General features: G+C 49.3%; 1 protein-coding gene across 2 annotated transcripts; it reads right to left on the bottom strand.

The window, feature by feature from the left end:
* Nucleotides 1–1,785: 1,785 nt before the first annotated feature.
* Nucleotides 1,786–27,306, bottom strand: SYT13 (synaptotagmin 13). Of its 2 annotated transcripts, none has more exons than XM_009906424.2 (6): nt 26,788–27,306; nt 17,428–17,650; nt 15,355–15,489; nt 13,479–13,792; nt 7,414–7,543; nt 1,786–7,158 (listed from the first exon to the last, which is right to left on the bottom strand). In XM_009906424.2, the coding sequence occupies exons 1-6, from the start codon at nt 26,968–26,970 to the stop codon at nt 6,854–6,856; spliced, it is 1,290 nt and encodes a 429-aa protein (XP_009904726.1). In that variant the 5' UTR covers nt 26,971–27,306; the 3' UTR covers nt 1,786–6,853. The 2 variants fall into 2 exon arrangements, with proteins under 2 accessions (XP_009904726.1, XP_054017400.1); XM_054161425.1 differs by having other exon boundaries at nt 15,355–15,495.
* Between the last annotated feature and the right edge of the window lie 460 nt (nt 27,307–27,766).

Genomic DNA, 27,766 nt, shown 5'->3' on the forward strand with positions numbered 1-27,766 from the left:
ATCTTGCCATGCAAGGGACACAGACTGAGGGGGACAAGGAGTGAGGGGAAAACTGCATGGAAAAAGAGTCACCCTTACAGGAGACCAGCAGTAACCACTCCCCCTTACAACTGGGGAAGGAGGCTGAGGATAGTAATGAGTCAAAACCATTCCAGAGATGATGTTTTAGCAAACCATCCCAGAGATGTTTTAGTGCCTGTCAAAGATCTGTGCTTTATAACCTTTTCTACTGCAGCACAAACTGCATAAAGTCAAACTAGACCATTCCTCTGGGAAGATCTAGCTCTAAGGGCAGGCTGAGGCAAAGCAACACATGGCTGCAATCTATATTTTAGCTCCTCAACATAGTCAGAAGTTATTTCCTCTGGACTCTCAGTCCCTTCTTCAGGGGAGACCACAGTAGCCACCTCTCCCAGGTGACACTGGGTGCAGTACAGGAGTTGTGCTTCTGAGTCTGTTGTGCTGCTTGGTTTCAGTCACTGGATGAGAGACTGCGAATCTCTGTCCTTGACTTGGTGGCTCTCTGGCCCTTTGCTAAAAGGATTATTAATTCTGACCAGGTAAACTGTTCCCCCCTCCTTTTTTCCCCTTCCTCCCTACAATCTTGTGACAGTTCTAGGCTACGCCTTTAAGAAAGGGACAGTTACTGGAACACTCTAGTTGAATGTTTTGGTGTGAAAAGGAAAACAAAAGAGAGTTCTTACCGACTTTCATTGGTAGATCAGTGGGAATGCAACTTTAAATTTCAGTTTTAGTTCCGTTTTGTGTCTCAGTCTGTTTTTTTCAGCCTGCCTGGGCAGCTGCTGTCTTTCTGTGCTTGGCTGACCTTGGACTAATGAGATAAGAAACTAATTCTTTTTCTTCCCTTAGCATACGCTTTGAGCTAACAGAATTTCCCCCTTAATAATTACTTTTCTCTCTCTAATCCTTTTTGGGGAAAAAAGGAGGAAGGGGGGAAAAGGGGTTTTGGGGAGGTACCCTCCCCTGTTGAGGGGGAGAGGCTGGTTTTCTGTGTCAAGTTCTTTGCTGTGTATCTTTGGATATACTGTAAATACTGTATATTGTGAATATATTCATCGCATTTCATCCAGCTTGTAAAATATAGCCCTTCCATTTTTGCTTCTCCAACTGAGTTAGCCGTGGTTTCTGGGGGTGGGGGGGGAGAACTGAACTTCTTTCACCACCACAAGTCTCTTTGCTTCCAGATTCTTCATGGATAACAGTAAGAAAAACACTCGGTACAAACACTGAATAGCCACTGGGGAAGCTAATGGCTATTTTTGATCACAAAGGCAGCTTAAGAACTTTAATTGCCATAATTGGGCTTTTGTTACTTCTCTTTTGAGGCAGTTTAGAAGCATCATCCTTTAATTGAAGACATGTTTGTGGCACTCCTGTGTTTACAGCTGAAAACCACGGGGCTGGCCAGCTCTGTTTTCTCTCCATACTGCACTCAAGGCATGCTCCTACGGCTCACATTGCTGAGGTTGTTTTCTGTGATGGCACTGAGCATTTCCAAGTACTTTGTGCTCATATCATTGCTGTTGTCATCTACCACAGCATTTCCCCACTGTCTGTCTGCTTGGGCCAGCCTAGCACCTTGGGGTGCTGGGACTCAAGTGTGCACAAGCATTGCTAAACAGGCAATCCCAAGGGATGAGGACAGGGCCTGGGCAGGCTCTGGAATGCAAGGGACCAACAGCTTCTGTCAGCACAGACCCTCCAGTCCCATGCATCCACAGCATTCCTCCTGTGCAGGACAGCCAGTTCCCTCATCATCACAGAATCACAGAATAGTCTGGGTTCCAAGGGACCTCCAAAGGTCAACTAGTCCAACCTCTTCTGCAGTAAGCAGGGGCATCCTCAACTAGATCAGGCTGCCCAGAGCCCTGCTGAGCCTCACCTTGAGTATCTCCAGCGATTGGGCCCCAACCATCTCCCTGGACAGCCTGCCTGCAGCCCCAGCAAATGGCCACTGCCTCCCTGACTGCACACCTGCAGTCTTTTGTCCAGTGTATGCTGGAAGCAGGAAGCATTCTCTGCAGGCTGGGATGCCAGACAACAAGAACGTTGCAGCCAGGAGCGATGCAGCCCTTTGCACTCCTCTGCTCACCCCAATTTTAAATCCCATGGCAGCACGGGAGGGACCATCACTGCCACTTGCCTCCTAAGACAGAGCTGGGGCTGAGCAGTGTGCACTCACCTGTTCTGTATAGAATCTCAGAATTGTCAGAGTTGGAAGGGACCTCAAAGATCATCCAGTTCCAATCCCCCTGCCCTGGGCAGGGACACCTCACACTAGAGTGGGTTGCTCACAGCCACATCCAGACTGGCCTGAAAAACCTCCAGGGATGAGGCTTCCACCACCTCCCTGGGCAACCTGTGCCAGTGTCTCACCACCCTCATAGGGAAGAACTTCTTCCTAACATCCAATCTGAATCTACCCACCTCTAGTTTTGCTCCATCCCCCCCAGTCCTATCACTCCCTGACACCCTCGAAAGTCCCTCCCCAGCTTTCTTGTAGCCCCCTTCAGATCCTGGAAGGTCACAAGAAGGTCTCCTGGGAGCCTTCTCCTTTCCAGACTGAACAGCCCCAACTCTCTCAGTCTGTCCTCATAGGAGAGCAGCTCCAGCCCTCTGCTCATCCTTGTGTCCCTTCTCTGGACATGTTCCAGCACCTCCAGATCCTTCCTGTAATAGAGGCTCCAGAACTGGACACAGTACTCCAGGTGTGGTCTCACCAGAGTGGAGTAGAGGGGGAGAATCACCTCCCCCACCCTGCTGGCTATGCTTCTCTTGATGCAGCCCAGGATGTGGTTGGCTCTCTGGGCTGCAAGTGCTCACCGCTGCCTCATGTTGAGCTTCTCTTCTACCAGCACCCCCAAGTCCTTTTCTTCAGGGCTGCTCTCAGTCACTGCCCAGCCTATGCAGTAAAAGGGGACATTATTTAGTCACAGCAAGATCAGACTGCAAGGAGCTAGTCCTTTGGAAGCTACAGGATTGCTGTCTAATGAGAGGGCCTGCCAGCATCACCAGGGGCAGAGGCAGATAAAGCTCTTAGCACTCAGTCACCAAGACATTATAAAAGGCTCATTAAAATAAGCAGGGAAGCAGTACTAGAGAAATCCCTTGGCAGCAAAGCAAATATTTGGTCCTCCAGGCTCTTCAGTGCCAGCCAAATAGCATCATACCATGAAGTGATCCTTCTTATCATGGCCCTAAAGGAAGAACCAACAGTGCTGCCAGGAGCCTGTATGTAGAGCAGGCCAATGAATTTTGCACCTAAATGGGAATGATGATTCCAGAGCTATGGGTATGTCTACAGGCAAACCATGAACACAGCAACTGTTAAGAATCCACTGTGCCCTAACCCCCTGTGTCTGGTTTATTCAAAAGCTTTTTGTTACTAAACAAAAACCCACAGAGCAAAACAAGAAGTGCATTTTGGTTTTGTTTCAATCCCCTCCAGCCAGTGGAGTGAGATGAACCCAGCTCTGGGTGTAAGACTCACTGGCATACTTAGCTTTTCTGGCTGGTTGGCCAAAGATGGTTTTGTCCCTCTCATTGCAATGATCCCATAACTCCTGGCTACCCACCTAGGGAGGGAAGACCAGGTTGAAGGCAACAGTGGTTGCAGTGCACAGCACCCTTGTGGGTCTCTTCATCGCTTCACAGCCTCACTCTGAAGGTGGAAAGGATCTCTGGAGATCAGCTTGACCCCTGCTCAAAGCTGGGCATACTAGAGCAGGTTGTTCAGCACTCCAGCCCCTTACATTTTTGAGTGTCTCCAATGGGGACTCCCAAAAACCTCTCTTGGCAACTTGTTCCAGCATCTGAAAGTCCTCACAGTAATAAAGCGGTTTGGGTGAAGACTGAGAGGGGATCTCATCAACATCTATCTATAAATATCTGAGGGGTGGGTGTCAAGAAGGGGGCAGGCTCTTTTCAGTGGTGCTCAGTGATAGGACAAGGAACAACAGGCACAAGCTAGAACACAGGAGGTTCCACCTCAACATGAGGGTGACAGAGCACTGGAACAGTGCTGGAGATACTCAAAACATGCCTGGGTGTGTTCCTGTGTGATCTGCCCTAGATGATCCTGCTCTGGCAGGGGGGTTGGACTGGATGAGCTCTGGAGGTCCCTCCCTACCCCTAACATTCTGTGATTCTGTGAATTTTACAGGAAAGATTTGTGTCTTTGCCTCTTACCCTGTCACTGGACATCACTGAAGAGGGTCTGGCTCCATCTCCTTTTCTCCTCCTCCAGATCAGGTATTTATACATATTGATGTATACCTTTATACATGTCACTTTCCCAACCCTTCTCTTGACCAGACTGAACAGTCCCAGCTCTCCCAGCTTCTGCTCCTACAGAAGATGCTCCAGTCCCTTTATCATCCTCATGGCCTTTTGCTGCACTCTCTCCAGCAAGTCCATGTCTTTCTACCACTGGGGTGCCCAGAATTTGGCACAGCACTCCAGATGTGCTCTCACCAATGCAGAGCAGAGGAAGGGTTACTCCCCTTGACCTGCTTTTCCTAGTGCAGCCCAAGACACTGCTGACCCACTTTGCTGCATAAGCACATTGCTGGCTCATGTTCAGTGTGGTGTCCACCAGGACTACCAGGTCCTTTTGTGGGAAACTGATTTCCAGCTGGGTGGCACCCAGCATGTCCTAATGTGTGGATTTATTCTCTCCCAGGTACAAGGCTTGTCTCCATGCTGAACTTCAGAAGGTTCCTCTCAGCCCATTTCTCCAGGCCTTCCACATCTCTCTGAATGGCAACAAGACTGCCCTGAAGAAGAGGAGACTAAGGGGTGACCTCACTAGTGTTATAAAGATGTGCAGCTAGGCTCTGCTCAGTGATGCCCAGTGACAGCACAATGAGCACTGGTGGAAGCTGAGGCATAGGAAGTTCATGGAAACAGAAGGAAGAGTTATTTCCCTGTGACAGAACACCGGAACAGGCTGCCCGGGGGGGTTGTGGAGTCTTCCTCTCTGGAGACCTAGCTGGATGTGTTCCTGTGTGATCTGGTATAGGTGATCCTGCTTTGGCAGGGGGGTTGGACTGGATAATCTCTTGAGGTCCCTTCCAGCCCCTAACATTCTGTGATTCTGTGATCAACAACTACTCCTGGTTTTGTATTCTCTGCAGGCTTGCTGAGGGCCTGTTTCTGCCCCATCATCCAAGTGATTTGTGAAGGTGTCCAGCAGTAGCACTCTTACTACCAGCCCCAGTCACCACTCATGACTGGCTTCCAGCTGAACTCATGCCAGTCTCCTGTTCCAGCTGAAGCCATGTCCTTCTCCTGTTCGTAGCTCTCTGTGCCTGGTGCTTCAGCCAGTTTTCAGTTCACTGGTTCTGGTGGTTTCCCTTTGCCAACAGGATGCCAGCTTCCTACTGTTTGACTAAGCCATCAAAATGAGATGGACCCTTGATGAAGCCTAGCTTACTATTGTGAATTCAGCAGAGGATCAAGCTGCCCCTGCAAACAGGAAGTTTTCTGAGCTTTTCAGTGCTACAAACTCTACAGTTCTGTTGTCAAAGTCCCAGATGTCTGATCCCCATGGAAGTCCCCTACAGCTGTGCCTCCTACTTGACATAAAGCAGCAGGACACACTGTGTGCTTACGGGGTCAGGGCATCATCACTGCCAATGCCAGACTTTCAGCCCGTCTAGGCACACACACAAAAAAGGACAGTAAAGAGCAACATTTAAGCCACATCAAGTCTGGAAAGCACGCACAGAAAAACAAGCCCTGGAGAGTCTGTCTGGTCAGGGAATTCTTTCTGTCTGGAAGCAATGAAACACATGGCAGTTCTCAAGGGTGAGAAGTCATAGTCAACTGTCAAACCAAAACCATCAATCAGCTGCTAAGGTATGAAATTATTCCACTTCTTTTGCCTACCCTGAGATGTTGCTTAGAATGTAGAGTATTTGGAACTCAGAAAAACAACCCAACACAAACAGAGAAGGCAGTTGGAAGCAGAAAGATCTGGTCCAGGTTTTTGGAAGTAGCGTCAACAATAACCTTCTGTCCACGCCTAGAGCCTTCCTAGGTGACACTGTAGAAAGTCAGACGACAAAGGCATTCTGCTAAAGGATCCTGAAACATTCTTGTTTTCAGCAGTTCTCATGAATGCTAAATAAAAGGAAACAAAGGTAAAGGAAGGAACTTGACTTCTTGTTTGGCAGTGTTTGCTTCAAAGGCTACCACAGAGGATGCCAACATTGACTGTCCCACACTCTCCTCGCCCTCTGTCCTCTCCCTCAGTTCTGTATCTTTGTCTGGCTATCCCTCTACTACTGCGTGTTGGCTTCTCTCTGTCATGCTGATCCTGTGGGTCTGCAGCTGGCTCCTCTCTGTTGTGCTGATTCCTTGAGTCTGCAGTTACTTGGCTTTGTGATCTTCATGTCTCGCAGTCTAAAGTGCTGAGAAAAACATTAACTGGCAGAACATCTGCCACATGTTTGTAGTTATAGAGCAAGCTCTTATCAAAGGATGTGGGTGACAGTGCCAGGTGCCAAGAATGGCTTGGGTTTCCATGGGCCCTTTGCTCCCCTCTACGTCTCACAGAAATGACAGTGGGCAGGCAAATCACACAAATTCAAATCATCCAGAGAGACCCCTCCTTTGAGAGAACCACTTGATTAGGTGAGAGGTTGTCCTTTAGAAGTGTTTTGCAGACAGTTTCCTGGGCTAGGCTGAGGCATGAACATCAGAGAAGGTGGTGTAAGAGGAACGCTGTGCTGAGCAGCTTTGTGGAGGGGAAGGGAGCAGGCGAAATGCAGCTTATTCCCCCAAGCTCTGAGGCCTGGTGGAAGTCTGGTTGGCAGTAATCATGGTGAGCCTACATGTGGAGCTGGTGCCACATGGCTATCTGTCTCCTGGGGTTCCTCAGCATTTCTTCCCAGTGGCTCCTCTCCGTGCCTGTGACATGTAAGCCCAGGCTGCACTTGCCAAGCACGTGGCTCTGCCCAGCACGATCCTGGCTCAGCATTTCCAGCTCCACGCTGGAGGCAGGCAGGAGCTCGTGAGGCACCTCAAACATGATCATCTCATTCCATACGGGGTTGATCTTGTGCTTGGCACGTTTGGTCTGCTTCTTCTTCAGTTTCAAGGACTGATGCCTCAGTGTCACCTTGACAGAAACATCTGTGCAGAAAGTGGAGAGGAGCACCACATTAATAAGCATGCAACAAAATGAAGGCAGGAGAATGTTAACTGGTGACATCAGGCGTTCATCTTGGGCGCTTGGCTTGTTCCGTTTTTAGACATTATTCAAATCTCCTTGGCTTTCTAGGCCAAATATCTTTTTTTACCTCTGCCACACACCATCCTTCCCACTTCCTTCCCAGAGTTGCATAATTACAGACACAACAGCCTCTGTTTTCCTGCTGTTCTACTCACCATTGCCAAGTAGATCTTTCAGCTGCTTGGAATGGAGATTTTTAGCCTTAATAATCACCACCAGCAGACGATTAGCTGCTGGCAGGTAGCTGATAGACAGCAGAACCTCCCCGTGACCTGTAGAAGGCTCCTGGAAATGGAAAGGGAAGGTTAAGGTTAATTTTTTATACAACATTAGGCATGCTAAATAACACAAGGGTAGAGGGTTGTGGACCAACCAAGTTGTCTCCCTCTCTTTGTGTAGATCTTTCCAGTTACACTGGAGGAGAATAAACATGGCAAAGATGTCTGAGCGAGCTTCTCTACTCCTAAGGCCCTGATCATGTGAGTTAGTGCTTTGTCACTAGGCACTCACTGCTTACCAGCACCTACTTTTAGTGGGATGTTTAGTCAGAAGAAGAGCATTTGGGGCTGAACTATGTGTAAGTCATCAGATACTCCTTTCTGAGAGATTATGTAGCTGCCCTTTACTTATGTCCCCTGCTACCAGTCTGTGTGTCCCCTAGGGGTCTGGAGCACAGCCCTGTGAGGAAAGGCTGAGGGAGCTGGGGTTGCTTAGCCTGGAGAAGAGGAGGCTCAGGGGAGACCTCATTGCTCTCTGCAACTACCTGAAGGGAGGTTGTAGCCAGGTGGAGGTTGGTCTCTCCTCCCGGGCGGCCAGCAGCAGAACAAGAGGACACAGTCTCAAGCTGCCAGGGGAGGTTTAGGCTGCATGTTAGGAAGAAGTTCTTCCCAGAAAGAGAGATTGGCCATTGGGATGTGCTGCCCAGGGAGGTGGTAGAGTCCCCATCCCTGGAGGTGTTCAAGAGGGGATTGGACATGGCACTTGGTGTTGGGTGATAGGTTGTACTCAATGATCTTGAAGGTCTTTTCCAACCTGGTTAATTCTATTCTATTCTACCTCCACTACCCCTCTTCATCATTCACTCTTGAGCTGCTCTGTCTGTCAGGAGGCTCTGAGCAGGGGTCTACCCTGGTCCACACTTCCTAGCAGTGTAGGCCTCCCTGGGAAAGACCAAGCTATACAGGGGGCTGTGCTGTGCAGCCAGACCCTGGAGCTGGAGCTGAACCTTCTCTGACACTCTTACTTGGCATGGGAGAAAACCCAGCCAGCCTGAACTCCTTTCTGAGCTCCCACAGTGGTCCACTCTTTCTCCCCACCAGCCTGGCTTCCCTCAGGCTTGTGAGCAGCAATGCCCCCTGCCCCTGTGGGATGCCCTCCAGGGCACACACCCTGAGCCATCAGAAGATTACCCCAGGGGGCCACACTTTTTTTTTTTCCCTTTTCTTTTATTCCTTTCTTCAGATTAGTGACTGGCCTCTTAGCCTCCTGGCCTTTCTCCCCTTCCTTCCTGCTCCCCCAGGAGAAGCAGCCCTAGAGGGTGAAGCAGAGAGATGTCACCACCTCACCCATCCCCACACTGTGCCCACCATTCTCCCCAGTGCTGTTTTCTCCCAGAGGGCTGGTGGGGAAGGAAAAAGCCCATGCCAAGGTTTGCAGAGCTGCCAGCCTGTGGCAAGGGGAAAAAGGGGAGCAGTTATTCTCTCAGAGAGTAAGAGCTTGTGACAGAAATCTGGTTTACTGTGAGGTTAATGACCCAGAAGAGTCCCAGAAAGCCAATGCCAATTCAGCAGACTCCCTTTGGACTCCTTAGCATGATTTACAGGCTGTAGGACAGACAAGGCCTCTCCAGGCCATTCCTGTGCTCTGCACTCTCGCTTCTAAGCGAGCCATAAATATTTCAAACCCGGTTTTCACTCTTGCTGCTCTCAACAGGCAAGGACAGGCCTCTGTGTGCTGCACGTGAGCTGCCAGCCTGTCCAGAAAGCAGAGCTGTCATCGCTGTCTGCTGGGAATGACTGATTTGTGGGGCACAAATCAGGTGGGAGGCCACTAGCAAGGAAGCCTGAAATTCAGTCCCAAATCAGCCCCAATAAATCTTCTCTTTTTTCTCATGCACTCAGGTATCAACAAAGGGCTTGTATGCATTTCACTGATCTAAATCCTGTCCTAAAGCTAAGTGGATCTTAACCCATCTCTCCCCCACCACACAGAGAACCAGAGGCAGGCTCAGATGGCTGCCTGTCTGCTACAGAAGAATAGCTGTTTGCACACGGAGGGACAACTAGGAATCACAACACTGCCTGGGCAAGTCACAAGCTGCCTGTGTTGGTTTATCCCCCGTGCGTTTTGCGAGGCCCCACTCTATAGCTCTTGTCTAGGATTTGGCTCCTGTAGCTGCAGGCACAGAGAGATGTAGTGAAGACTTGTGGGGGTAGGAGATTGGCAGGGCTCTGTGGATGTGCACAGACACACCAACAGGCATATGTCACACCTTGTGCTCAAGGCTGTCTAGCTCCTAATATTCTAATCAATTTCTTGGCCAACCTGTACCCACATGAAACCCAACGCTCCCCCACCGGCTGGTCTCCACTGGAGTTTTGCAAGATGAGACCAAGACAGAGATGCTTTTTCCTTACCCCTCCCTTGGGCTTCGGGGTCTTTTTCCTTCCCTTTGCTATTAAAACCATAAGCTGCACTTTGCAAATTCATGCAGCCACCGGAGTTTCAGTTTCCTTTCTGTGCAGTAAGGATGAAAAGCATCCGGGGGGGCCACCAGTGGATTACGTGCATGGGCCAGGGTGAAATCCCTAAAGGGAAGGGGGTAAGGCTATTATCACTGCCATCAGCACTGGAAGGGAAGGAAGACAAGACAAAGGTATCAGTCTGCCCTATCTACGCTTTGCATTGCTCACGGCAGCCCATGAATTCCTGAATGCTAATTACACTGCCTGGTTAGCTCTTAGCTCCCTTCCCAGACCCTTCCCTTTTGTGGGGGAGTATTGCTGGGAAGGCAGGAATGAAATCTCCGGGGCTCGTGGCTTTTGAAGGAAACGTCAGGCTTTAAACAGAGCCCAGCAACTCTGATCCTGTCTGGATGCTGTCAAAAATAGCTGCTCCTGTTTGATCAGCTCTCCTTGCTCCCTCACGCTCCGGCTGCTGATGAATGATTCAGGATCTGTACAGGAGCTCTCTGAGCACTGGTTGGCTCTGAGGGCTCCCAGATGATGCAAATTCATCTTTCCCTGCACATCCTCAGCTCAAACTGGGGCACTCTTCAACAGCACTGTTGGTGTTAGCCCTGTGCTGCCGGCCTGGAGGAGAAATGCTTCCTGCTCTTCCTGTACACCAAGGCAGAGCACAAGTGTGCCAGGTGTACTGGAGCGACAGCAGGCCAGCTGCCAGCAGGCTGCTCCTGGGGTATGGCTTCCAGAGCAGATGCTACTCTAGATTAAGAGGGGTGGAGGAATTTAAATCATTATATTGGAGTGATTCTCCTGGACATCTCTTCTTACAGCAGCAGACCAGGAACTCATTTCAGTTTATGGCTCTTAGGCAAATATTTAGCTTTGTGCTTGAAGTTCATTAAACTCACTCAGACCATCTGGCCTGGTGAGGACACAGCTTGAGTACTGTGTTCAGTCCTGGGTGCCACAGTATGAGAAAGGCATTGAGGTCCTGGAGGGCGTCCAGAGAAGAGCGACAAGACTGGTGGAGGGTTTGGAGGATATGTCATAGGAGGAGCAGCTGAGGGAGCTGGGGTTGTTTAGTCTACAGAAGAGATGGCTGAGGGGAGACCTCTTTGCTCTCTACAACTCCCTGAAAAGAGGTTGCAGAGAGGTGGAGGTTGGTCTTTTCTCCCAAGTAACTAGCAATAGGATGAGAGGAAATGGGCTTAAGCTGTGCCAGGGGAGGTTTAGATTGGACATTAGGAAAAATCTGTTTCCTGCAAGAGTGGTCAGGCACTGGAACAGGCTGCCCAGGGGGGCCATAGAGTCACCATCCCTGGAGGTGTTCAAGAAGCTGTAGATGTGGCACTTCAGGATATAGTTTAGTAGTCATGTTAGCTGGGTTACAGTTGGATTCAATGATCTTAAAGGTCTTTTCCAGCCTCACTGATTCTCTGATTCTCTGATCTATTTGTTTCTGCTGCCTCTCCCACTCTGCCAGAGGCATTTTAGTAGCCAGCCCTGCTAGCATGCCAGTGGTGACAAGACAAATCAGCATTGCTGGAAACCACAAGTGCTAACTCTGTACCCTGTGGCCTGCTCAGTAGCAAGCCCTCACCTCAATGGTGACAAGCAGTGATTTATTTCAGCTTGCTCAGCAGCACTGCTGGTGGTGCTTGCATTCTTCACCCCACACCAGCCTACAACAGGTACCTGTTTGTAGCAACAACAAAAACACCTTTCAACAGAGCAGGTTTCCCTGAGCTCAGCTGTTGCTCTCCCAAACACTAAGAGAGCCCTCCTGCAGTGGTAGGACAAGGACACTGTGTAGCAGGAGGAAAATGTCACAGCAAGGGCTCACAGCTGCCCCGTGCAAGAAGTTAATCACCGAATCATAGAATGGCAGGGGCTGGAAGGGACCTCCACAGATCTCTAAGTCCCTCATGTTGAGGTGAAATTCCCTGTGTTCCAGTTTGCCCCTAGTGCAATGAAGTTAGTGCACATGGAGCAACCCCTGTACCTGCTTCAAGCGCTGTGGGGATCCTTCCCTCCACCTTTCTGGCCTGCGCAGATAGGAAGGTGTGAATAAGGAAGGAAAGGGAGGGTTTGATGTTTAAGAAAACCAACACATTGCACTGAGTGACAGATTGACATCTCCCAGAAGGAACAGCACTGCTGGATTGATCCCAGTAAGGTTAATTGGTCTCAGACCAATGTTTCATTCCCAACATTTCTTCATCCCTAGCTGAAGGCTTCCTGGAGTGCTACAATATGCCCTACCTACACCCAGCTCTGCAGTCATGGAATCCTACAATGGTTTGGGTAGTAAGGGACCTTTAAAGCTCTTTTAAGTCCAACCCCTCTGCAGTCAGCAGGGACATCTGCAACTAGAGCAGGTTGCTCAGAGCCCCAAACAACCTGACCTGGAACGGTTCCTGGAATAGAACCATAGAATCAAGAAGGTTGGAAAAGACCTCAGAGATCATCAAGTCCAACCTCTCACCCAACTCCTCATGACTACTAAACCATGGCTCCAAGTGCCATGTCCAATCCCCTCTTGAACACCTCCAGGGATGGTGACTCCACCACCTCCCTGGGCAGCACATTCCAATGGCTAACAACTCTCTCTGTGAAGAACTTTCTCTTCACTTCAAGCCTAAATCTCCCCTGGTGCAGCTTGAGACTGTGTCCTCTTGTTCTGGTGCTGGTTGCCTGGGAGAAGAGACCAACTCCCACCTGGCTACAACCTCCCTTCAGGTAGTTGTAGAGAGCAAGAAGGTCTCCCCTGAGCCTCCTCTTCTCCAGGCTAAGCAACCCCAGCTCCCTCAGCCTCTCCTCACAGGGCTGTGCTCCAGACCCCTCCCCAGCCTCGTTGCCCTTCTCTGGACACCTTCAATTGTCTCAATGTCCTTCTTAAATTGAGGAGCCCAGAACTGGACACAGGACTCAAGGTGTGGCCTAACCAGTGCTGAGCACAGGGCACACACTTCCCTGCTCCTGCTGGCCACACTATTCTTGATGCAGGCCATGGGGCATCCACCATCTCCCTGGGCAACCTGGGCCAGGGTCTCACCACCCTCAGTGTAAAAAAAAAAATCTTCCTTGCATCTAGTCTAAATTTCCCTCCTTTAGTTTAAAACCAACACTGCTTGTCCCATCACAACAGGCCCTACTAAAAAGATTGTCCCCATCCTACCCTGGAGGCATTCTCTGGTATTTCAGCTCCTTCCACCACCATCCCACATCACTAATTCACAGAATCTCATGTACCCTTTTCTAGATATGGCTTGGAATTAGAGACAGCAGTCAGATTGTGCTGTAGCTGAGGGAGGAGGAGAGGGAGCTTTGACATAGCTCAGCTGCCAGGAGCTGTGGATGGAAGGGCTGAGCTGATGGACCTCAGATTGCCTCATGAAATGGTTAGCTACAGAGCAGAACAGAGCAGTCACACACTGTCCCTCCAGACCTGTCCCCCTCCACCCCAACATGCAGCCATCTTTTCCCAGCTATTAATCATTGGAGTCTCTGGAGTATGCCACAGCCTGAGTCCCTACCTTCTCTGGGATCTTTAGCCTTTCCCACTGGGCTGTCCCAAAGGACTCCTTCATGTTTGCAAGGCTCAGTTTGAGTTCCCCCACAATGCTGTGCCTGGAGAACTTGTCGCAGTTTCTCAGGGTGAGAGTCAGTGTCCCCTCTGGCAGATCATCCTCTGTTAATGGGAATCTCAGGACCTCCTCCCAAAGGGTGTGCAGCACTTTCTTCTTCAGCTCTGTCTGGGCCTCAGCAATGCCGGATTTGCTCACCAGCGTGCCCAGGATATAGCAATGGCAGCCAGCCTCTTGGTCCCCGCTCATTCCACCATGCATTGCTGGAAAAGAAAGATTGATTGCAAGGATCTCTCACAAAAGACAGCCCTGAAAAATCTGTGGCTGAATTATTTATCCATGGGAGCCACCCAACAGAACAGCTGCATAGATGCTCACCCCTGCTCCTGCTCACATAGGGCAGCTGTGAGCCCTTGCTGTGGCATTTTCCTCCTGCTACACAACGTCCTTGTCCTTATGCCACTGCAGGAGGGCTCCCTTAGTGTTTAGGAGAGCAGCAGCTGAGCTCAGGGAAACCTGCTCTGTTGAAAGATGTAGAGCAGCAATAAGATGAGACACAGCATGCCACAGGGATGGACAGCTCTCACTGACTTTTGCCTTGGCACACAAAGAAAGCCTCTTGTGAAGGCTTTAAAAGCCACAGTCACAGGAATCAGAGATGGGAGAGACCTCCCTCCTGGCACATATCCACCCTTGTCCAACCTCTGGTAAATGACTCCTTCAGAAGCCATCCCATGGCCCAAGAGAACTGTGTCAAGAGACATTCATCTCCAATTTGTATCCCTTTTATGCAGTGCAAAGCCTAGAGTGAGGGCATTTCAAACCCTCTTCAGCTGCATCAGCAGAACTGGGCTGCCCTCTCCACAGCAAGAGGAGCCTGCCTTACTCTGAGGGGTCAAGAAGCAGCATGGCTTTGTGGGCAAACCTTTCTGCAGCCAGCCCAAAGACTGCAGCTCCTGAACTGCCAGGATCTATGGTTCCCAGAGGTCTTTTGGTTTCTCAGGGGACTGAAACTGGAGAGCAAAGACAGATCCTGCCCAGGTGGCCACAGGGCAGCCAGGGAGGAGCACACACAGAGGAGAGCCAAGGTGGCAGCCAGCAGGCATAGGTGTCCACCCTGAACAGGAGCAGTGGGCTTGCTGCTGGCAGGCAGCACGAAGCAGCAGCTGCCACTTAGCACCCTTCCAGTTCTCACTTCAGAGGGTGTGATTTGATTTGTTTTCCACAGAGAGCTGCACTCTTGCATGAATTATTCACTCAGATGATTTAACTTTCCCAGGGGAACCAATGATGCTGCAGCCCTGAGCAGAGAAGCTGTTACAGTTGTCAGTTCCCACTTTGGAGAGTGACACAGAGCCCAGCCAGGCACAGCCTGAGGGACCCTCCTCAAGAGCCCAGCAAGGCCAGACTGGTATCTCCAGCTCAGCCTTTGACTTGACTGGAGAAGAGGCAGTAGGGAGCAGGGTCAAGCAAAAGAATGAAAATTACAGAGAGGAAGAAGATAGTAACCCCCTGTCCCCAAAGGGAAGAAATAAAAAGAAGAGGTTGCTTTGTACCATGCCTGGGACTGGAAGAGCCCACCCTGATTCCTGACTTCTGCTTTTGAGCTTTGCAAAGAGCTGTCCTCAAGCCATGCCCTTCATCTCACTTGGAGCAGGGACACTGTGTGGACACAGTGTTTGTATTCCGGAGGCCAGTGAAACATCCAGTGGTCCCAGGGACACACACTGATTTTCAGGTAGGAGGGGAGCTCTATAAAATCAGCAGGTGTCTTGTACCCCCAAGATGGAGACTTACCAGTAGAAGGAAGATCTCTGTCCCTTACCTTCCAGTAGGGCCACACAGAGCTCAGCTTTCTGTTGATCATAGGCAAGGGAGTAGTGCAGCTCGGGGGCCTGGTTGCAGCTGGCTGCCCTCTCTGGGTTCAAGTGCTCTGTAACACACACGTCCTTTACCACACCTGCAACTGAAACAAACCCTTTAGCCAGAGGGTCTCCACCTTCCAAGGAGTGCATATCCACCCTGTTGTGACCCAGCTTTTCTAAATGGCTTACTGTGTCATTTATGCTCCAATCTGCTTCCACCACCTCTTTTGTTTCTTTTTTTTTTTTGGATGCTTTCTCACCTTTCCAGCTCTTTCTGCAGCACTTGGAAAAGCCTTCTGCTCTCTACCACCTTGTGCTCTTCACACACTTGCTCATTCAGCTTGTGACTAGGCCAAGGTGTCTAAACTGTGCTTGTTATATTTGGAGGCCCCAACGTTGGATGTGTTCAAAGCTAGGCTGGATGGGGCCTTGAGCAACTTGGTCTAGTGGAAGGTGTCCCTGCCCATGGCAAGGGGTTGGAACTGGGTGATTTTTAAGGTCCATTCCAAGCCAATCCACTGGCACTATTGTTTTAAATTGCTTTTAACTTGCACTGGTGAATTACATCTTGTGTTCTTTGGAACTGTTTTTGAGGGGCCATGCAACTCTGCCTTAGTTCAAACCTCTCTAAATATTTTGCTGTCATGCAGAAGACATCTGTTTCCATAGTGCTTGACCAGGCTGCAGGTAATGAGCCTGGGAAGCTGTGAGGCAGCTTCTCCACAGGGGATTTTGAAATTGAGTACATATTTCACACTGAAATAAAGCAAGCTGCAAGACTAAAAGGGAAGCCACAGCTTTTTGTCATCATCTGCAAGGTTAATTCTGATCCCCACAGGAAACAAGATTGGAGCCAGTCCTCCTCAGCCACACTCCAGAGAGGTTCAGTGTGGCACTCAAAGGAGAACACAACAGTTCTGCAACACCTGTGCTATGAAATGAGGCACAGCAGGAAGCAAACTTGCTTGTGCATTAGCAGAGCAGAGACTTTTACACCAACACATTTCTGTAAGGCTTTGCCCTACATGCAGCCATCAGCCTTCAGGCTCCCCATCCTCCATGTGGTTCAGATGTTCTCTTTCTCCAATGCAGCTGCTTCTCCTGGTGCTTTGTTTTCTGTGCTCACAAGTCTCGAGGTGGGGGGGTGAATGTAGCTATCATCCTCCCAGAAGGAAAAAAATACAATCTCAAGCCATTTAAAAACAAAAAAAACCCCCCCAAACCCCAACAAAACCAAAAAGAGTTTCCTTAAAAGGAATCATGACAGATGACACTGTGTTTCTGGCAGATCTTCAGGAAGGATTTATTAGTGTGGTAACCATACAAGTCAATTATTCTGAAGGTAAAAGTCGGTATGGGAGCAACCAAGAGGTGCTGCCAGATGTATATTATTAACACTGCATTTTCTCTCAGGCTCCAGGCTTTGGCATGTTACCCTTTGGGCTGGCTGCAAAACAAGAATTCTGCTTGGCAAAACTGTCAGCCTTTGCTCTTGCTGCACGTTACAAGCTAAGACCTTCTCACCAAACCAGCAGGGGGGAAAAAAAAAGGCAGCAGAGCAAATAAAGCAAAGCAGAATCTCAAAACCCTGCTGCCAGTGTCCCCAACAAGAACAGTGGCTGGACAGCCAGCATTTGTCCTGGAGGAGACACTCTGCTGGCTTTTGGCAGGTACCTATATTCTGGTACCTGCTCTCAATAAAACCACACTTAAATGCATGTCTTCCCACAAAATGTCTGCTTCCAGTGAGCCAGATTCTTCAACATAAAAGATGCTTTAGGAACAAACAGATTTACAACCACACACAATGCTACAGCCTTGTTATCTGAACATCCTGATGAGCTCCACGCCCACTTTGTGTACCAAACACAGGCTTTGAAGACAGGACTCACAATGGCAAGAGAGCAAAACCCATAGCTCCAGAACTTCCTTTTCACATTTATTTCTCTAACCACAACCACGTTATGCTCAGAGGTGTTACAGATCCACGCCCAGAAAAGCAGTCGTTAGTCTGCAGACCAAATTGCTCCTACCGTTTTGAGGGAGTACAAAGAGCTCCTCGTTAACCTGTATCTTCATCCTGCTCTCATCCAGACCAGTGTGCTTCCCAGCAGCTGTTTCCTCTGTGGTCTTCAGGGAGTACTGTGTGTAGTTAACAATTTCAGGCGAAGTTACTACTGGTTTGGGACCATAAATGTTGGGAAACTTCAGGAGTGCTCGAGGCTGGACTGGCTCTGCAGTTTTCTTAACGTTGAACTGAAAATGAAAAGCTTGCTTATTACTGTGCACTAATTAGCCTAATTCTCAGCGTTAAGTGAGCTGAGGCAAAGGGAGAAAAGACAGCGCCTCTGGTCATTCTCACATCATTGTTTCTTGGCTTGTAGAAACCACTGCCTGTATGCAGAGATTTCCTTGACAAAGCTGATATCCTCCTACCCAGTGTTCAGGTTTACTTCTCTACAGATGTTTGGCTTCCACAAGAAAAGGACGGGCTCTTACTGATTGATTATTCCTCTGTTTCTGTACCAGATAACCCTCCTTTCACAGGTCTGTGCTTTCACTTAACACAGGAAGTTAATTTTCCTCTGACTGTAATATGGTATTGTTTACCCTCATGTTTAAGTCCAACCCAAAATCAAGAGGCTGCAGGCACCCACAGACTTCAGAACATTACATGAGTATGTAGTAAGCATTAGAAAGGCAAAGGCATGAATCATACAGACCCCTGGAGCAAGTACAACCATGGTGTAGTAAGACAAGAGAACCGGTTGAACAAATGATCTCTGCAATGGTACACCAAGAGTACTTGATTCAGTGGTCATCTCGGCCTCCTGGCCTACAAGAGGAACGGAGAGAGACTGTTTATAAAAGCCTGCAGGGACAGGATGAGGGACAATGGCTTCAAACTAGACCAGAGCAGATTTAGATTGGATGTCAGGAACAAGTTCTGCACCCATTAGGGTAGTGGAACACTGGAACAGGTTGCCCACGGAGGTGGTTGGGGCCCCATCCCTGGAGATATTCAAGGTGAGGCTTGACAGGGCTCTGGGCAACCTGATCTAGTTGAGGATGTCCCTGCTGACTGCGGAGGGGATTGGAGTAGTTGTCCTTTGGAGGTCGCTTCCAACCCAGACCATTCTGTGATTCTGTGTACGACTATCCCCTGGCTCTGTGTCCCAGAACTCCACCTGACCCTCGGATACACATTTCCCTCAGATGCACATTTTAATTTTGGATTGGTAGCTGAATTTGTTCTCAGCATTTCAGTTCCCTGCTGAATTGTGAACATGGAATGAACAGAAGAACCTTGAAAGATGGTTCAGTGCTCAGGCAGCCCAAGCAGAGGTACTACAAAGGCACAACTGTTCTCCCAAAATGATGGCAAGTATTTTAGTGGAATATAACAGCCCTCTCTTCCTTATGTCCCAGGAAAGAATCCTGCCTGCTCACAACTGAAATTGTTCTTGATTCATTTATATTTGGATTCATTGATGGGAAAGAACAGAAGCTGACTAGCAAATGACCCTGTCCTTTGAAAGAGACGTTATTAATGTTTCCAAAACATGGAAGAAAAAAAGCAGAGGTAAAACTACCACTTTGGTTGATTATTGAGCAGTGGGATTCTCTCCAACCCTGATGCCTGCCAACCTATTCTGTGGTAAGTTTAGAGAGAGGGTGAGCCAGGAAATGTTCATAATTGTAATTAAAGTTTTTCATTAGTCTCACTGTTTCTTATTAATAATGAGTACAGATGATGCCCTGAAGCACTTGGCTGTGCCGGGACTTTGTGGTCCCAGTTCACAGGCCCTGAGGGAGCATGCCTATTCCTCAAGAAGCAGAGCTGAAGAAAAGAGAGCAGACCTGGACCTTAGCCTTAGCTCTTCACTCAGGCTCAGCTAATGGAGATCCTAGTGCTATGGTTGCATGCACTTGGCAATGGTGAAGAGCTAATTAGGTCAGCAGCTCCATCTTCTCAAGGCTGCTGGAGCATCAGTGTTTAGGAAGTGTACTATGTGACACAGCATTTTCTCAAGAGCTCTGAAAGAGAAGTGGGTTGAAAAGGAAAGTTGTCACTGTGTGTAGTCCCCACCTAGCACTCAGCTGAATTTAAATCTTATGTAAGCCATATGGTGCAGGTCTGTGAGATCCTGCATTCAGAGATGAGAGCCTCACCAGTCCTACAGTAGAGAAGCAATAAAAAATTACTCATCCAAACCTTAAATGCACTTTTCCACTCCTCTAAAATCAAAGCAGACCAAGCAAAACATATTAGGAACCACTAGACAACAGCTTGAGAAACCAGGTCACCTTCTGCGTGCCTGTGCCCACCGTGGTGGGTCCTCTGCTGTCCTTTCTCTCCTGCAGTCCTGCGTAAGGCTGGTGCCCCACCAGCCACTGAGCACCGCAGCAGAGCAGCATGCCTGCTAGCACATGAAGCACTTGGTGATCCTTTGGGATGAAAACCACCATGCCTATGTGAGGTGTTGTCAGTACAATCTTTCCTTCCACTTGCTAAATGCCAGACATTCAGGCAGGGAATTCATCAGCACACAGCAACAAAGAGCTCCACCAGGTCTAAATATTCCTCCTGTCTGTCTGCTCTGCAGAATTAGAGATGAGGGACATATGCAAGCTCAGTGGGACTAGCCCACCCCCTCTTCCAATTGCATCTGCCTCTGTTTATTATTTTTGCTGCCAGCTCTGTTCCCAAGTGATGTCTGCTGATCTAGTTACACAGCAGTGCCCTGATGGAAGTTCCCTTTGCAACACCTCAGCAATTCCTTCAATAAAGAGGTGAGCAAGAACAACTCAGTTCTGCACAAAATGTGTGAAAGACAAGAAACTGAAAATCAGAAAGAGGCTGCAACAGACCCTTCTGGGTCCCTGCCCCGTGTTACTCAAACAATGCACCAGGTTGTGAGATGTGTTTAGGAATCTTTCCATTGTGTGAAAAATGTGTGTGGAAACTGACACCTCCCTGAGCCTCTGCAAACAGCCAGCAGCATTTCATTGTTCTGTAGGTGTATCTGTGTTCCATCTCTTCCTCCTTGCATATGCAGGGCATAGCCGTGGGGAGCCTCTGCCTGTAGCAAACACAAGCATCACTGTCACAACTGACATGCTGAGTGAATAAAAGGCAGTATCCCTTCATCTCTCTTTTGTCACTTGGGTTTATCAGAGCCAGTGGCCCTGACAGGCTTCAATAATTAAGCATGTCAAGTACTGAGCAGGACAACCAGTGTGTGAAGTCCTGACAGGACAATTTATAAACACAGACGCAGATGATCAAACCCCACATGCTCAGAACTATACAAGAAGGTTGTGGACTGGCTGGGAAGGGTCCAGAGAAGGGCCACAGCATGCTCAGAGGACTGGCAGACCTGCCATATGAAGGAGGGCTGAAAGAACTGGTTTGTTCAGCCCTGAGAAGAGAAGGCTTAGGGAAGACCTCCTAACTGTGAACAAATACATAAAGAGCAGCTATCCTGAGGAGGGAGACTCCCTTCTTACAAGGAGTCACATGGTGAAGACAAGGGGTAATAGGGACAAGTTGCTACTGGAGAGATTCAGATTGGATGCCAGAAAAAAATGTTTGCACCATTCAGACTATTAAACATTGGAATAAGCTCCCAAGGGAGGTGGTAGCATCCCCTGCATTAGACAGTGTCAAAGCCTAGCTCGACAGGGTGCAGGGCCACCTCATTTCAACTATATTCTTACCCTGCAAACTTGGACTCGATGATCCTTGTGGTCCCTTCCAACCTGGTGTTCTATGAATCTATGAAACTCAATTTGAGATTCATTCCTTCAAGGTCTAGAGCCTGATCCTGAGTCAGTGGCAGCACAGGGGAACACATGTTCCTGGCAAGAGCACTGTTGGAAGGAATGGTTAAACATATGGAATTCGCAAACTAAGAACATTTTGCACTTTCTGTGACAGAATGTTCATTCGCCTGCTAGAATGTCATAGATTCATAGATTCAGTAATGGTTTGGGTTGGAAGGGACACTGAAGATCATCTAGTTACAGCTCCCCTGTCATGGGCAGGGCCACACTCCACTGGACCAGGTTGCTCAAGGCCTCATCCAACCTGGCCTTGAACACCTCCAGGGAGGGGGCAACCACAATCTCTCTCTGGGCAACCTGTTCCTGTGTCTCAGATTTGGACAGATTTCTTAAAAAAAAAACAACAACCAACCAAATGCAGGAAGAAAATTAGGGAGGCAAAAGCGCATTTGGAGCTTAGACTGGCCTCTGCTGTGAAGGACAACAAAAAGTCCTTCTATAAATATATTAATAGCAAGAGGAAGGGTAAGGACAAACTCCGCTCCGTGGTTGACATGGAGGGAAATGTTGTATCACAGGATGAGGAAAAGGCAGAGGTACTTAACACCTTCTTTGCCTCAATTTTTACTAGCAGGACAGAACATCTACCAGACAGCTGGCCTGCAGAGCTGGCAGAAGGAGCCAGGGAGCAGCATACTTTCCCTATGTTCCATGAGCAAGTGATTGGAGCTCTCCTCAGCAGCTTGGATCCCCACAAGTCCATGGGACCAGATGGGATCCATCCTAGGGTGCTGAGAGAGCTGGCAGATGAGCTGGCCAAGCCACTATCCATCATTTTTCAGCAGTCATGGCTCACTGGAGAGGTCCCAGATGACTGGAAGCTGGCCAACGTGGTGCCCATCCACAAGCAGGGCTGGTTGGATGAGCCAGGGAATTCCAGGCCTGTCAGCCTGACCTCGGTGCCAGGCAAGATTATGGAACAGGTCATCTTGAGTGCAATCACACAGCACTTACAGGATGGCCAAGGGATCAGGCCCAGCCAGCATGGATTTGGGAAGGGCAGGTCCTGCCTGACCAACCTGACCTCCTTCTATGATCAGGTGACTGCCTGGTGGATGTGGGGAAGCCTGTGGATGTAGTCTACCTGGACCTCAGCAAGGCCTTTGACACCGTCCCCCACAGCAAACTGCTGGCCAAGCTGTCAGCCCATGGCTTGGATGGGAGCACACTGCGATGGGTTAGGAACTGGCTGGAGGGCCGAGCCCAGAGAGTGGTGGTGAATGGTGCCACATCCAGCTGGCAGCCAGTCACCAGTGGTGTGCCCCAGGGATCAGTACTGGGCCCCATGCTCTTTAAAATCTTTATTGATAATCTGGACGAGGACATTGAGTCCATCATCAGTAAATTTGCTGGCGACACCAAGCTGGGGGCAGGAGTTGATCTGCTGGAGGGTAGAGAGGCTCTGCAGAGGGACCTCGGCAGGCTGGACAGATGGGCAGAGGCCAAGGGCAGGAGATTGAACACATCCAAGTGCCAGGTTCTGCACATTGGCCACAACAACCCCATGCAGAGCTACAGGCTGGGGTCAGAGTGGCTGAGAGCAGTCAGGCGGAAAGGGACCTGGGGGTACTGGTTCGATGGTAGGCTGAACTTGAGCCTGCAGTGTGCCCAGGCAGGCAAGAGGGCAATGGCATCCTGGCCTGCATCAGGAACAGTGTGGCCAGCAGGAGCAGGGAGGTCATTCTGCCCCTGTACACTGCACTGGTTAGGCCACACCTTGAGTCCAGTTCTGGGCCCCTCAGTTTAGGAAGGAGGTTGACTTGCTGGAACAAGTCCAGAGAAGAGCAACAGAGTTGGTGAAGGGTTTGGAACACAAGCCCTACGAGGAGAGGCTGAGGGAGCTGGGGTTGCTTAGCCTGGAGAGGAGGAGACTCAGGGGTGACCTCATTGCTCTCTACAACTACCTGAAGGGAGGTTGTAGACAGACGGATGTTGGTCTCTTCTCCCAGGCAGCCAGTACCAGAACAAGAGGACACAGTCTCAGGCTGCACCAGGGGAGGTTTAGGTTGGATGTGAGGAAGAAGTTCTATACAGAGAGAGTGATTGCCCATTGGAATGGGCTGCCTGGGGAGGTGGTGGAGTTGCTGTCATTGGAGGTTTTCAGGAGGAGACTTGATGGGGTGCTTGGTGCCATGGGTTAGTTGTTTAGGTGGTGTTGGATTGGTTGATGGGTTGGACACGATGGTCTTGAAGGTCTCCTCCAACCTGGTTTATTCTATGTATTCTATGTATTCTATGTATTCTAAATCAGTAACTTCCGAAGTAATACTGCTCATTACAAAGCCTGCAATGCTAAAAGAGAATGTAATCACTCAGCTAACAGTGATACACTAAAGGCAGGTTGAATAATTTGATGCCTGTAGGTCAAGTTGTGGTAAAATCTGATAGACTAGACTAGAATAGAATAGAATAGAATAGAATACATAGAATACATAGAATAAACCAGGTTGGAAGAGACCTTCAAGATCATCGCGTCCAACCCATCACCAATCCAACACCGCCCAAGCAACTAACCCACAGCACCAAGCACCCTGTCAAGTCTTCTCCTAAAAACCTCCAGTGATGGCGACTCCACCACCTCCCCAGGCAGCCCATTCCAATGGGCAATCACTCTTTCTGTATAGAACTTTTTTCTAACATCCAGCCTGAACCTCCCCTGGCGCAGCCTGAGTATAGAATAGAATAGATCAGGTTGGAAGAGAACTTCAAGATCATTGTGTCCAACCTATCACCCAACACCACCTAATCAAGTAAATCATGGCACCAAGCACCCCATCCAGGCTCTTCCTAAACACCTTCAGTGATGGTGACTCCACCACCTCCCCGAGCAGCACATTCCAATAGGCAATCACTCTCTCTATGAAGAATTTCTTCCTAACCTCCAGCCTAAACCTCCCCTGGCACAGCTTGAGACTGTGTCCTCTTGTTCTGGTGTTGCTTGCCTGGGAGAAGAGACCAACCCCCACCTGGTTACAACCTCCCTTCAGGTAGTTGTAGACAGCAAGAAAGTCTCCCCTGAGCCTCCTCTTCTCTAGGCTAAGCAACCCCAGCTTCCTCAGCCTCTTCTCACAGGGCTGTGCTCCAAACCCCTCACCAACTTTGTTGCCCTTCTCTGGACACCTTCCAGCAACTCAACATCTTTCCTAAACTGAGGGGCTCAGAACTGGACACAGGACTCAAGGTGTGGCCTAACCAGTGCTGAGTGCAGAATGACCTCCCTGCTCCTGCTGGCCACACTGTTCCTGATGCAGGCCAGGAAGCCATTGGCCCTCCTGGCTGCCTGGGCACTCTGCAGGCTCATGTTCAGCCTACCATCAACCAGTACCCCCAGGTCCCCCTCTGCCTGGCTGCCTCTCCAGCCACTCTGACCCCAGCCTGTAGCTCTGCATGGGGTTGCTGTGGCCAATGTGCAGCACCTGGCACTTGGATGTGTTCAATCTCCTGCCCTTGGCCTCTGCCCATCTGTCCAGCCTGTCGAGGTCCCTCTGCAGAGCCTCTCTACCCTCCAGCAGATCAACTCCTGCCCCCAGCTTGGTGTCATCAGCAAATTTACTGATGATGGACTCAATGCCCTCATCCAGACCACCAATGAAGATATTAAAGAGCATGGGGCCCAGTACTGATCCTTGGGGCACACCACTGGTGCCTGGATGAAAGTAGTAGTATTGTGAGTACTGGGTACTGGAGGCTTAAGTGGACCTTACCATCACCTAGTGCTTACTTCAAGCATGAAACCAGGATGACAACCTTAAAGGACAAGCTGCAGGACATATGAACACTTGCCCAAGATGTTTTCCAAAAGGCTGTATAAAAGTGTCCAGTCCTAGGACGGAGTTAAAGTCATGAGAGGTTTCTGAGCTAGAAGGTGGTAACACCAAAAAGTCATTTGTGGAAAGAGACTGATGGTAAAGATATCTGTGGGTAATGTTATTGCAGAGAACAGTGAGAAAAATGCTATGCAAAGGGATGTGTCTGTCAGAGTTACACTTTTCTCATTCCTTTGAAATGTAAACTTGGAAATTCTCAGTGTTACAGCACACCCTCAAATGCAGAAGTTCTCCAATCTCCTGTACAGGTTAGCAAAGGCAAGACAGGAGCCTGGAAAGGACATGACATGGCTACCAAACAAAAGAACAGGTGAAATTCATCCTAGGGAAATGCAAACAGGTACTGGGAGCTGTTCACCATGCTCATGGATGAACACTCAGAATTAGCAGCAATCTCTCGAGGAGCCCTGAGCTAAGTGCAGATGTTCATCCATGGGCAGTGGAGCTATCCTCCCACCCCTCAACAACCAGAAGCTCTGGCAAGGCAGTTCTGTGTATCTGCAGCAGGTCTTATAATAGAACTAGTGGATTTGGTCATCCTTCCTCAGACCAAACTGCAATGGGAGCATGAGGATGCCAGGGCTTGTTTCTGTGAAGAGCCTAAGCGTGGCAACCAGAGAGAGACTGAATATGTAATCACAAACACTACAGAGAAGTTCAATTAGGACTCCTGCTGCACTCTTCAGGAACACAAAAATAAGAGCCAGCTCAGATAAGTGAAATGCAAGCAAAGGCTGTTGGAGAGTGGATCACTGGCCCTTGGAACTGGATGCTGTGGAAGTACATCTGGCTGAACGGCTGCAGTGAAGTGAAAGAAATGCAGGCACAAATATGAACAGCCAACAGGTGATACCTGCCCAGTGCTACAGCTCATGCTGCAGGCCATGGGCAACCAAGAAAATCTAACATTTCCCTTTGAAGGAGAGCTCCTTGTTAGTGGGGATATTAGAAGGGTCCCGTATTTTCCCTTGCTCTCCCTTGCGCTGAGCTCAGGAGTAACTCAGGGGGTTTGGATTCTAACATGAAAGAAGGACCATCAGCAACCCCGGGATGCCTGACATTAACCATACTCCACATTGCTCTTATAGTAAGTGAAACAGCAACTCACAGTGTGGTGAGATTGTCCAGGCATCACAATCTAGATTCTCACTTGCCTTTGATTATCATTTCAATGTCTTGTTTTAACTTCACACATAATTAATCCCCTCACTTAGAGAGGCTGAGGGAGGAGGAGATATGGTTTTCACCAGAAACCAGCTGTTTGACAGGGAACTAACCTGCAGGAGCCATAAGACAGCATGCTTAGAATTAGAGAAATAGCTGCTACAGGAGACCCCAGCAGGAGTCATCTCCTCTCTATAATCCTGCATGCCACCTGGTGAAGTCCAATCTTTTCTCCTCAGGAAACCATTTCCCTTGTGATTCAGCTTGACAGCTAAGCAGCGTTTCCTTTCCAGTCCTCCTCCCTTATTTTTGCCATTAGCAGCTTTCTATTTGTCAGTGTGGCAGCTGTTTCCTGCTCTGGTAATTCTGTGGGTCACCCTGATTTTCCCTCTTACTCTTCCTCCTCCTCCCACTAACATGTTGTTACATCCTGAGCACAGTAAGCAGATAAACAGGCAGAAAATATCACAGGCTGAGCAGCCTGACAGAAGTTACTTTCCCACCCTCTGAATTTAAACTAAAAACACTCAGTAAATTAGAGAGACTGTGTCTTACTTGCTGGACTGGCTGAAGCACACTGGGCTTAGTGTTTTCTGTGTCGTCCTCTTGGTCCTTTTCTGAGAGTCCTTTCTCAGGTTGCTTGCATTTGCAGAAGCAGGTGAGCCCGCAGAGGGCAAGGATGCTGGTTGCAGTCCCTAAGGTAGCCCCCAGGGCTATCACAGGGGCTGATAAAACCATGGTCCTGTGGTACAAGGAAGCAGAAAGCACAGAAACCCTGGGAATCCTTCTCCTCCCTGGGAGAGCAGCTCTCACACATCCACTACGATTTCTAGCCTGGCTTCATTCTCCTTGGAAGTCTGAAAACAATTCTCTTGTGCAGCAGAGTGACCAATCTAGAGACAGAGATAAATCATCCCACCTTTGCTAGGCAACAAGGATACCTTCCTACCCTGATGGTGGAGTTTCTGCTCCAGGTCAGGTGGAAGAAACAGTGCCCGTGGCGCCTGCAGTCTTCATATGGCTGCAAACAGGCAGTTTTCATTGAAGCCTATTCTCCAGCTCCACTGGGAAAAGTCTGATGTGTGATAGAGAGGAAAGACGTCAGCAGAAGGGGCTGGGCCTTGCTGGCTAACTCACAGAAAAGTGCATCCAAATGTTGGATCAGCTCTAGCAATAGTTCTGAGGGCTAGCTGGCTGATTTGCTCAAGAAGTTGAATTTTTCTGTCTTAAGGTAAAGACAGTGCTGGCCAGAAGGTGCTGGCCTGTGCAGCCCTGTTAAGGTAGCACTGCAAAACAGCACTGCAGTCAGAATAAAGCCTGTGTGTAAGCCAGGCAAAAATTCCTCGTGCTCCAGAGGCTGGTAAACAAAACAGAGACCAGAACTGAGGACCTCACCAGCTGGCCTTCAAAAGCACAGGGTCTGAACCTTCTGGGGCTGCTTTCTGTGCTGCAGAGCAGTGCTTGTCTTTCCAAAGGCAGCAGGAAGTCCTACCAAACAGGAGGCAGTGGCACCTATCCTCAGGAGAGGATGAGA

This window comes from Dryobates pubescens, chromosome 5 (assembly GCF_014839835.1).
Source record: "Dryobates pubescens isolate bDryPub1 chromosome 5, bDryPub1.pri, whole genome shotgun sequence".
In the NCBI taxonomy this organism is placed as follows: Eukaryota; Metazoa; Chordata; class Aves; order Piciformes; family Picidae; genus Dryobates; species Dryobates pubescens.

What these genes read in the sequence shown, in the direction of transcription:
- SYT13 (XM_054161425.1), bottom strand. Translation starts at nt 26,970, where the DNA reads ATGGTTTTATCAGCCCCTGTGATAGCCCTGGGGGCTACCTTAGGGACT. An exon ending in TGCTTCAGCCAGTCCAGCAA is followed by an intron (nt 17,651 to 26,787) that starts GTAAGACACAGT and finishes TTTCATTTTCAG; the next exon opens with TTCAACGTTAAGAAAACTGC. An exon ending in CTGTGTGGCCCTACTGGAAG is followed by an intron (nt 13,793 to 15,354) that starts GTAAGGGACAGA and finishes TTTCTTTTCCAG; the next exon opens with CAATGCATGGTGGAATGAGC.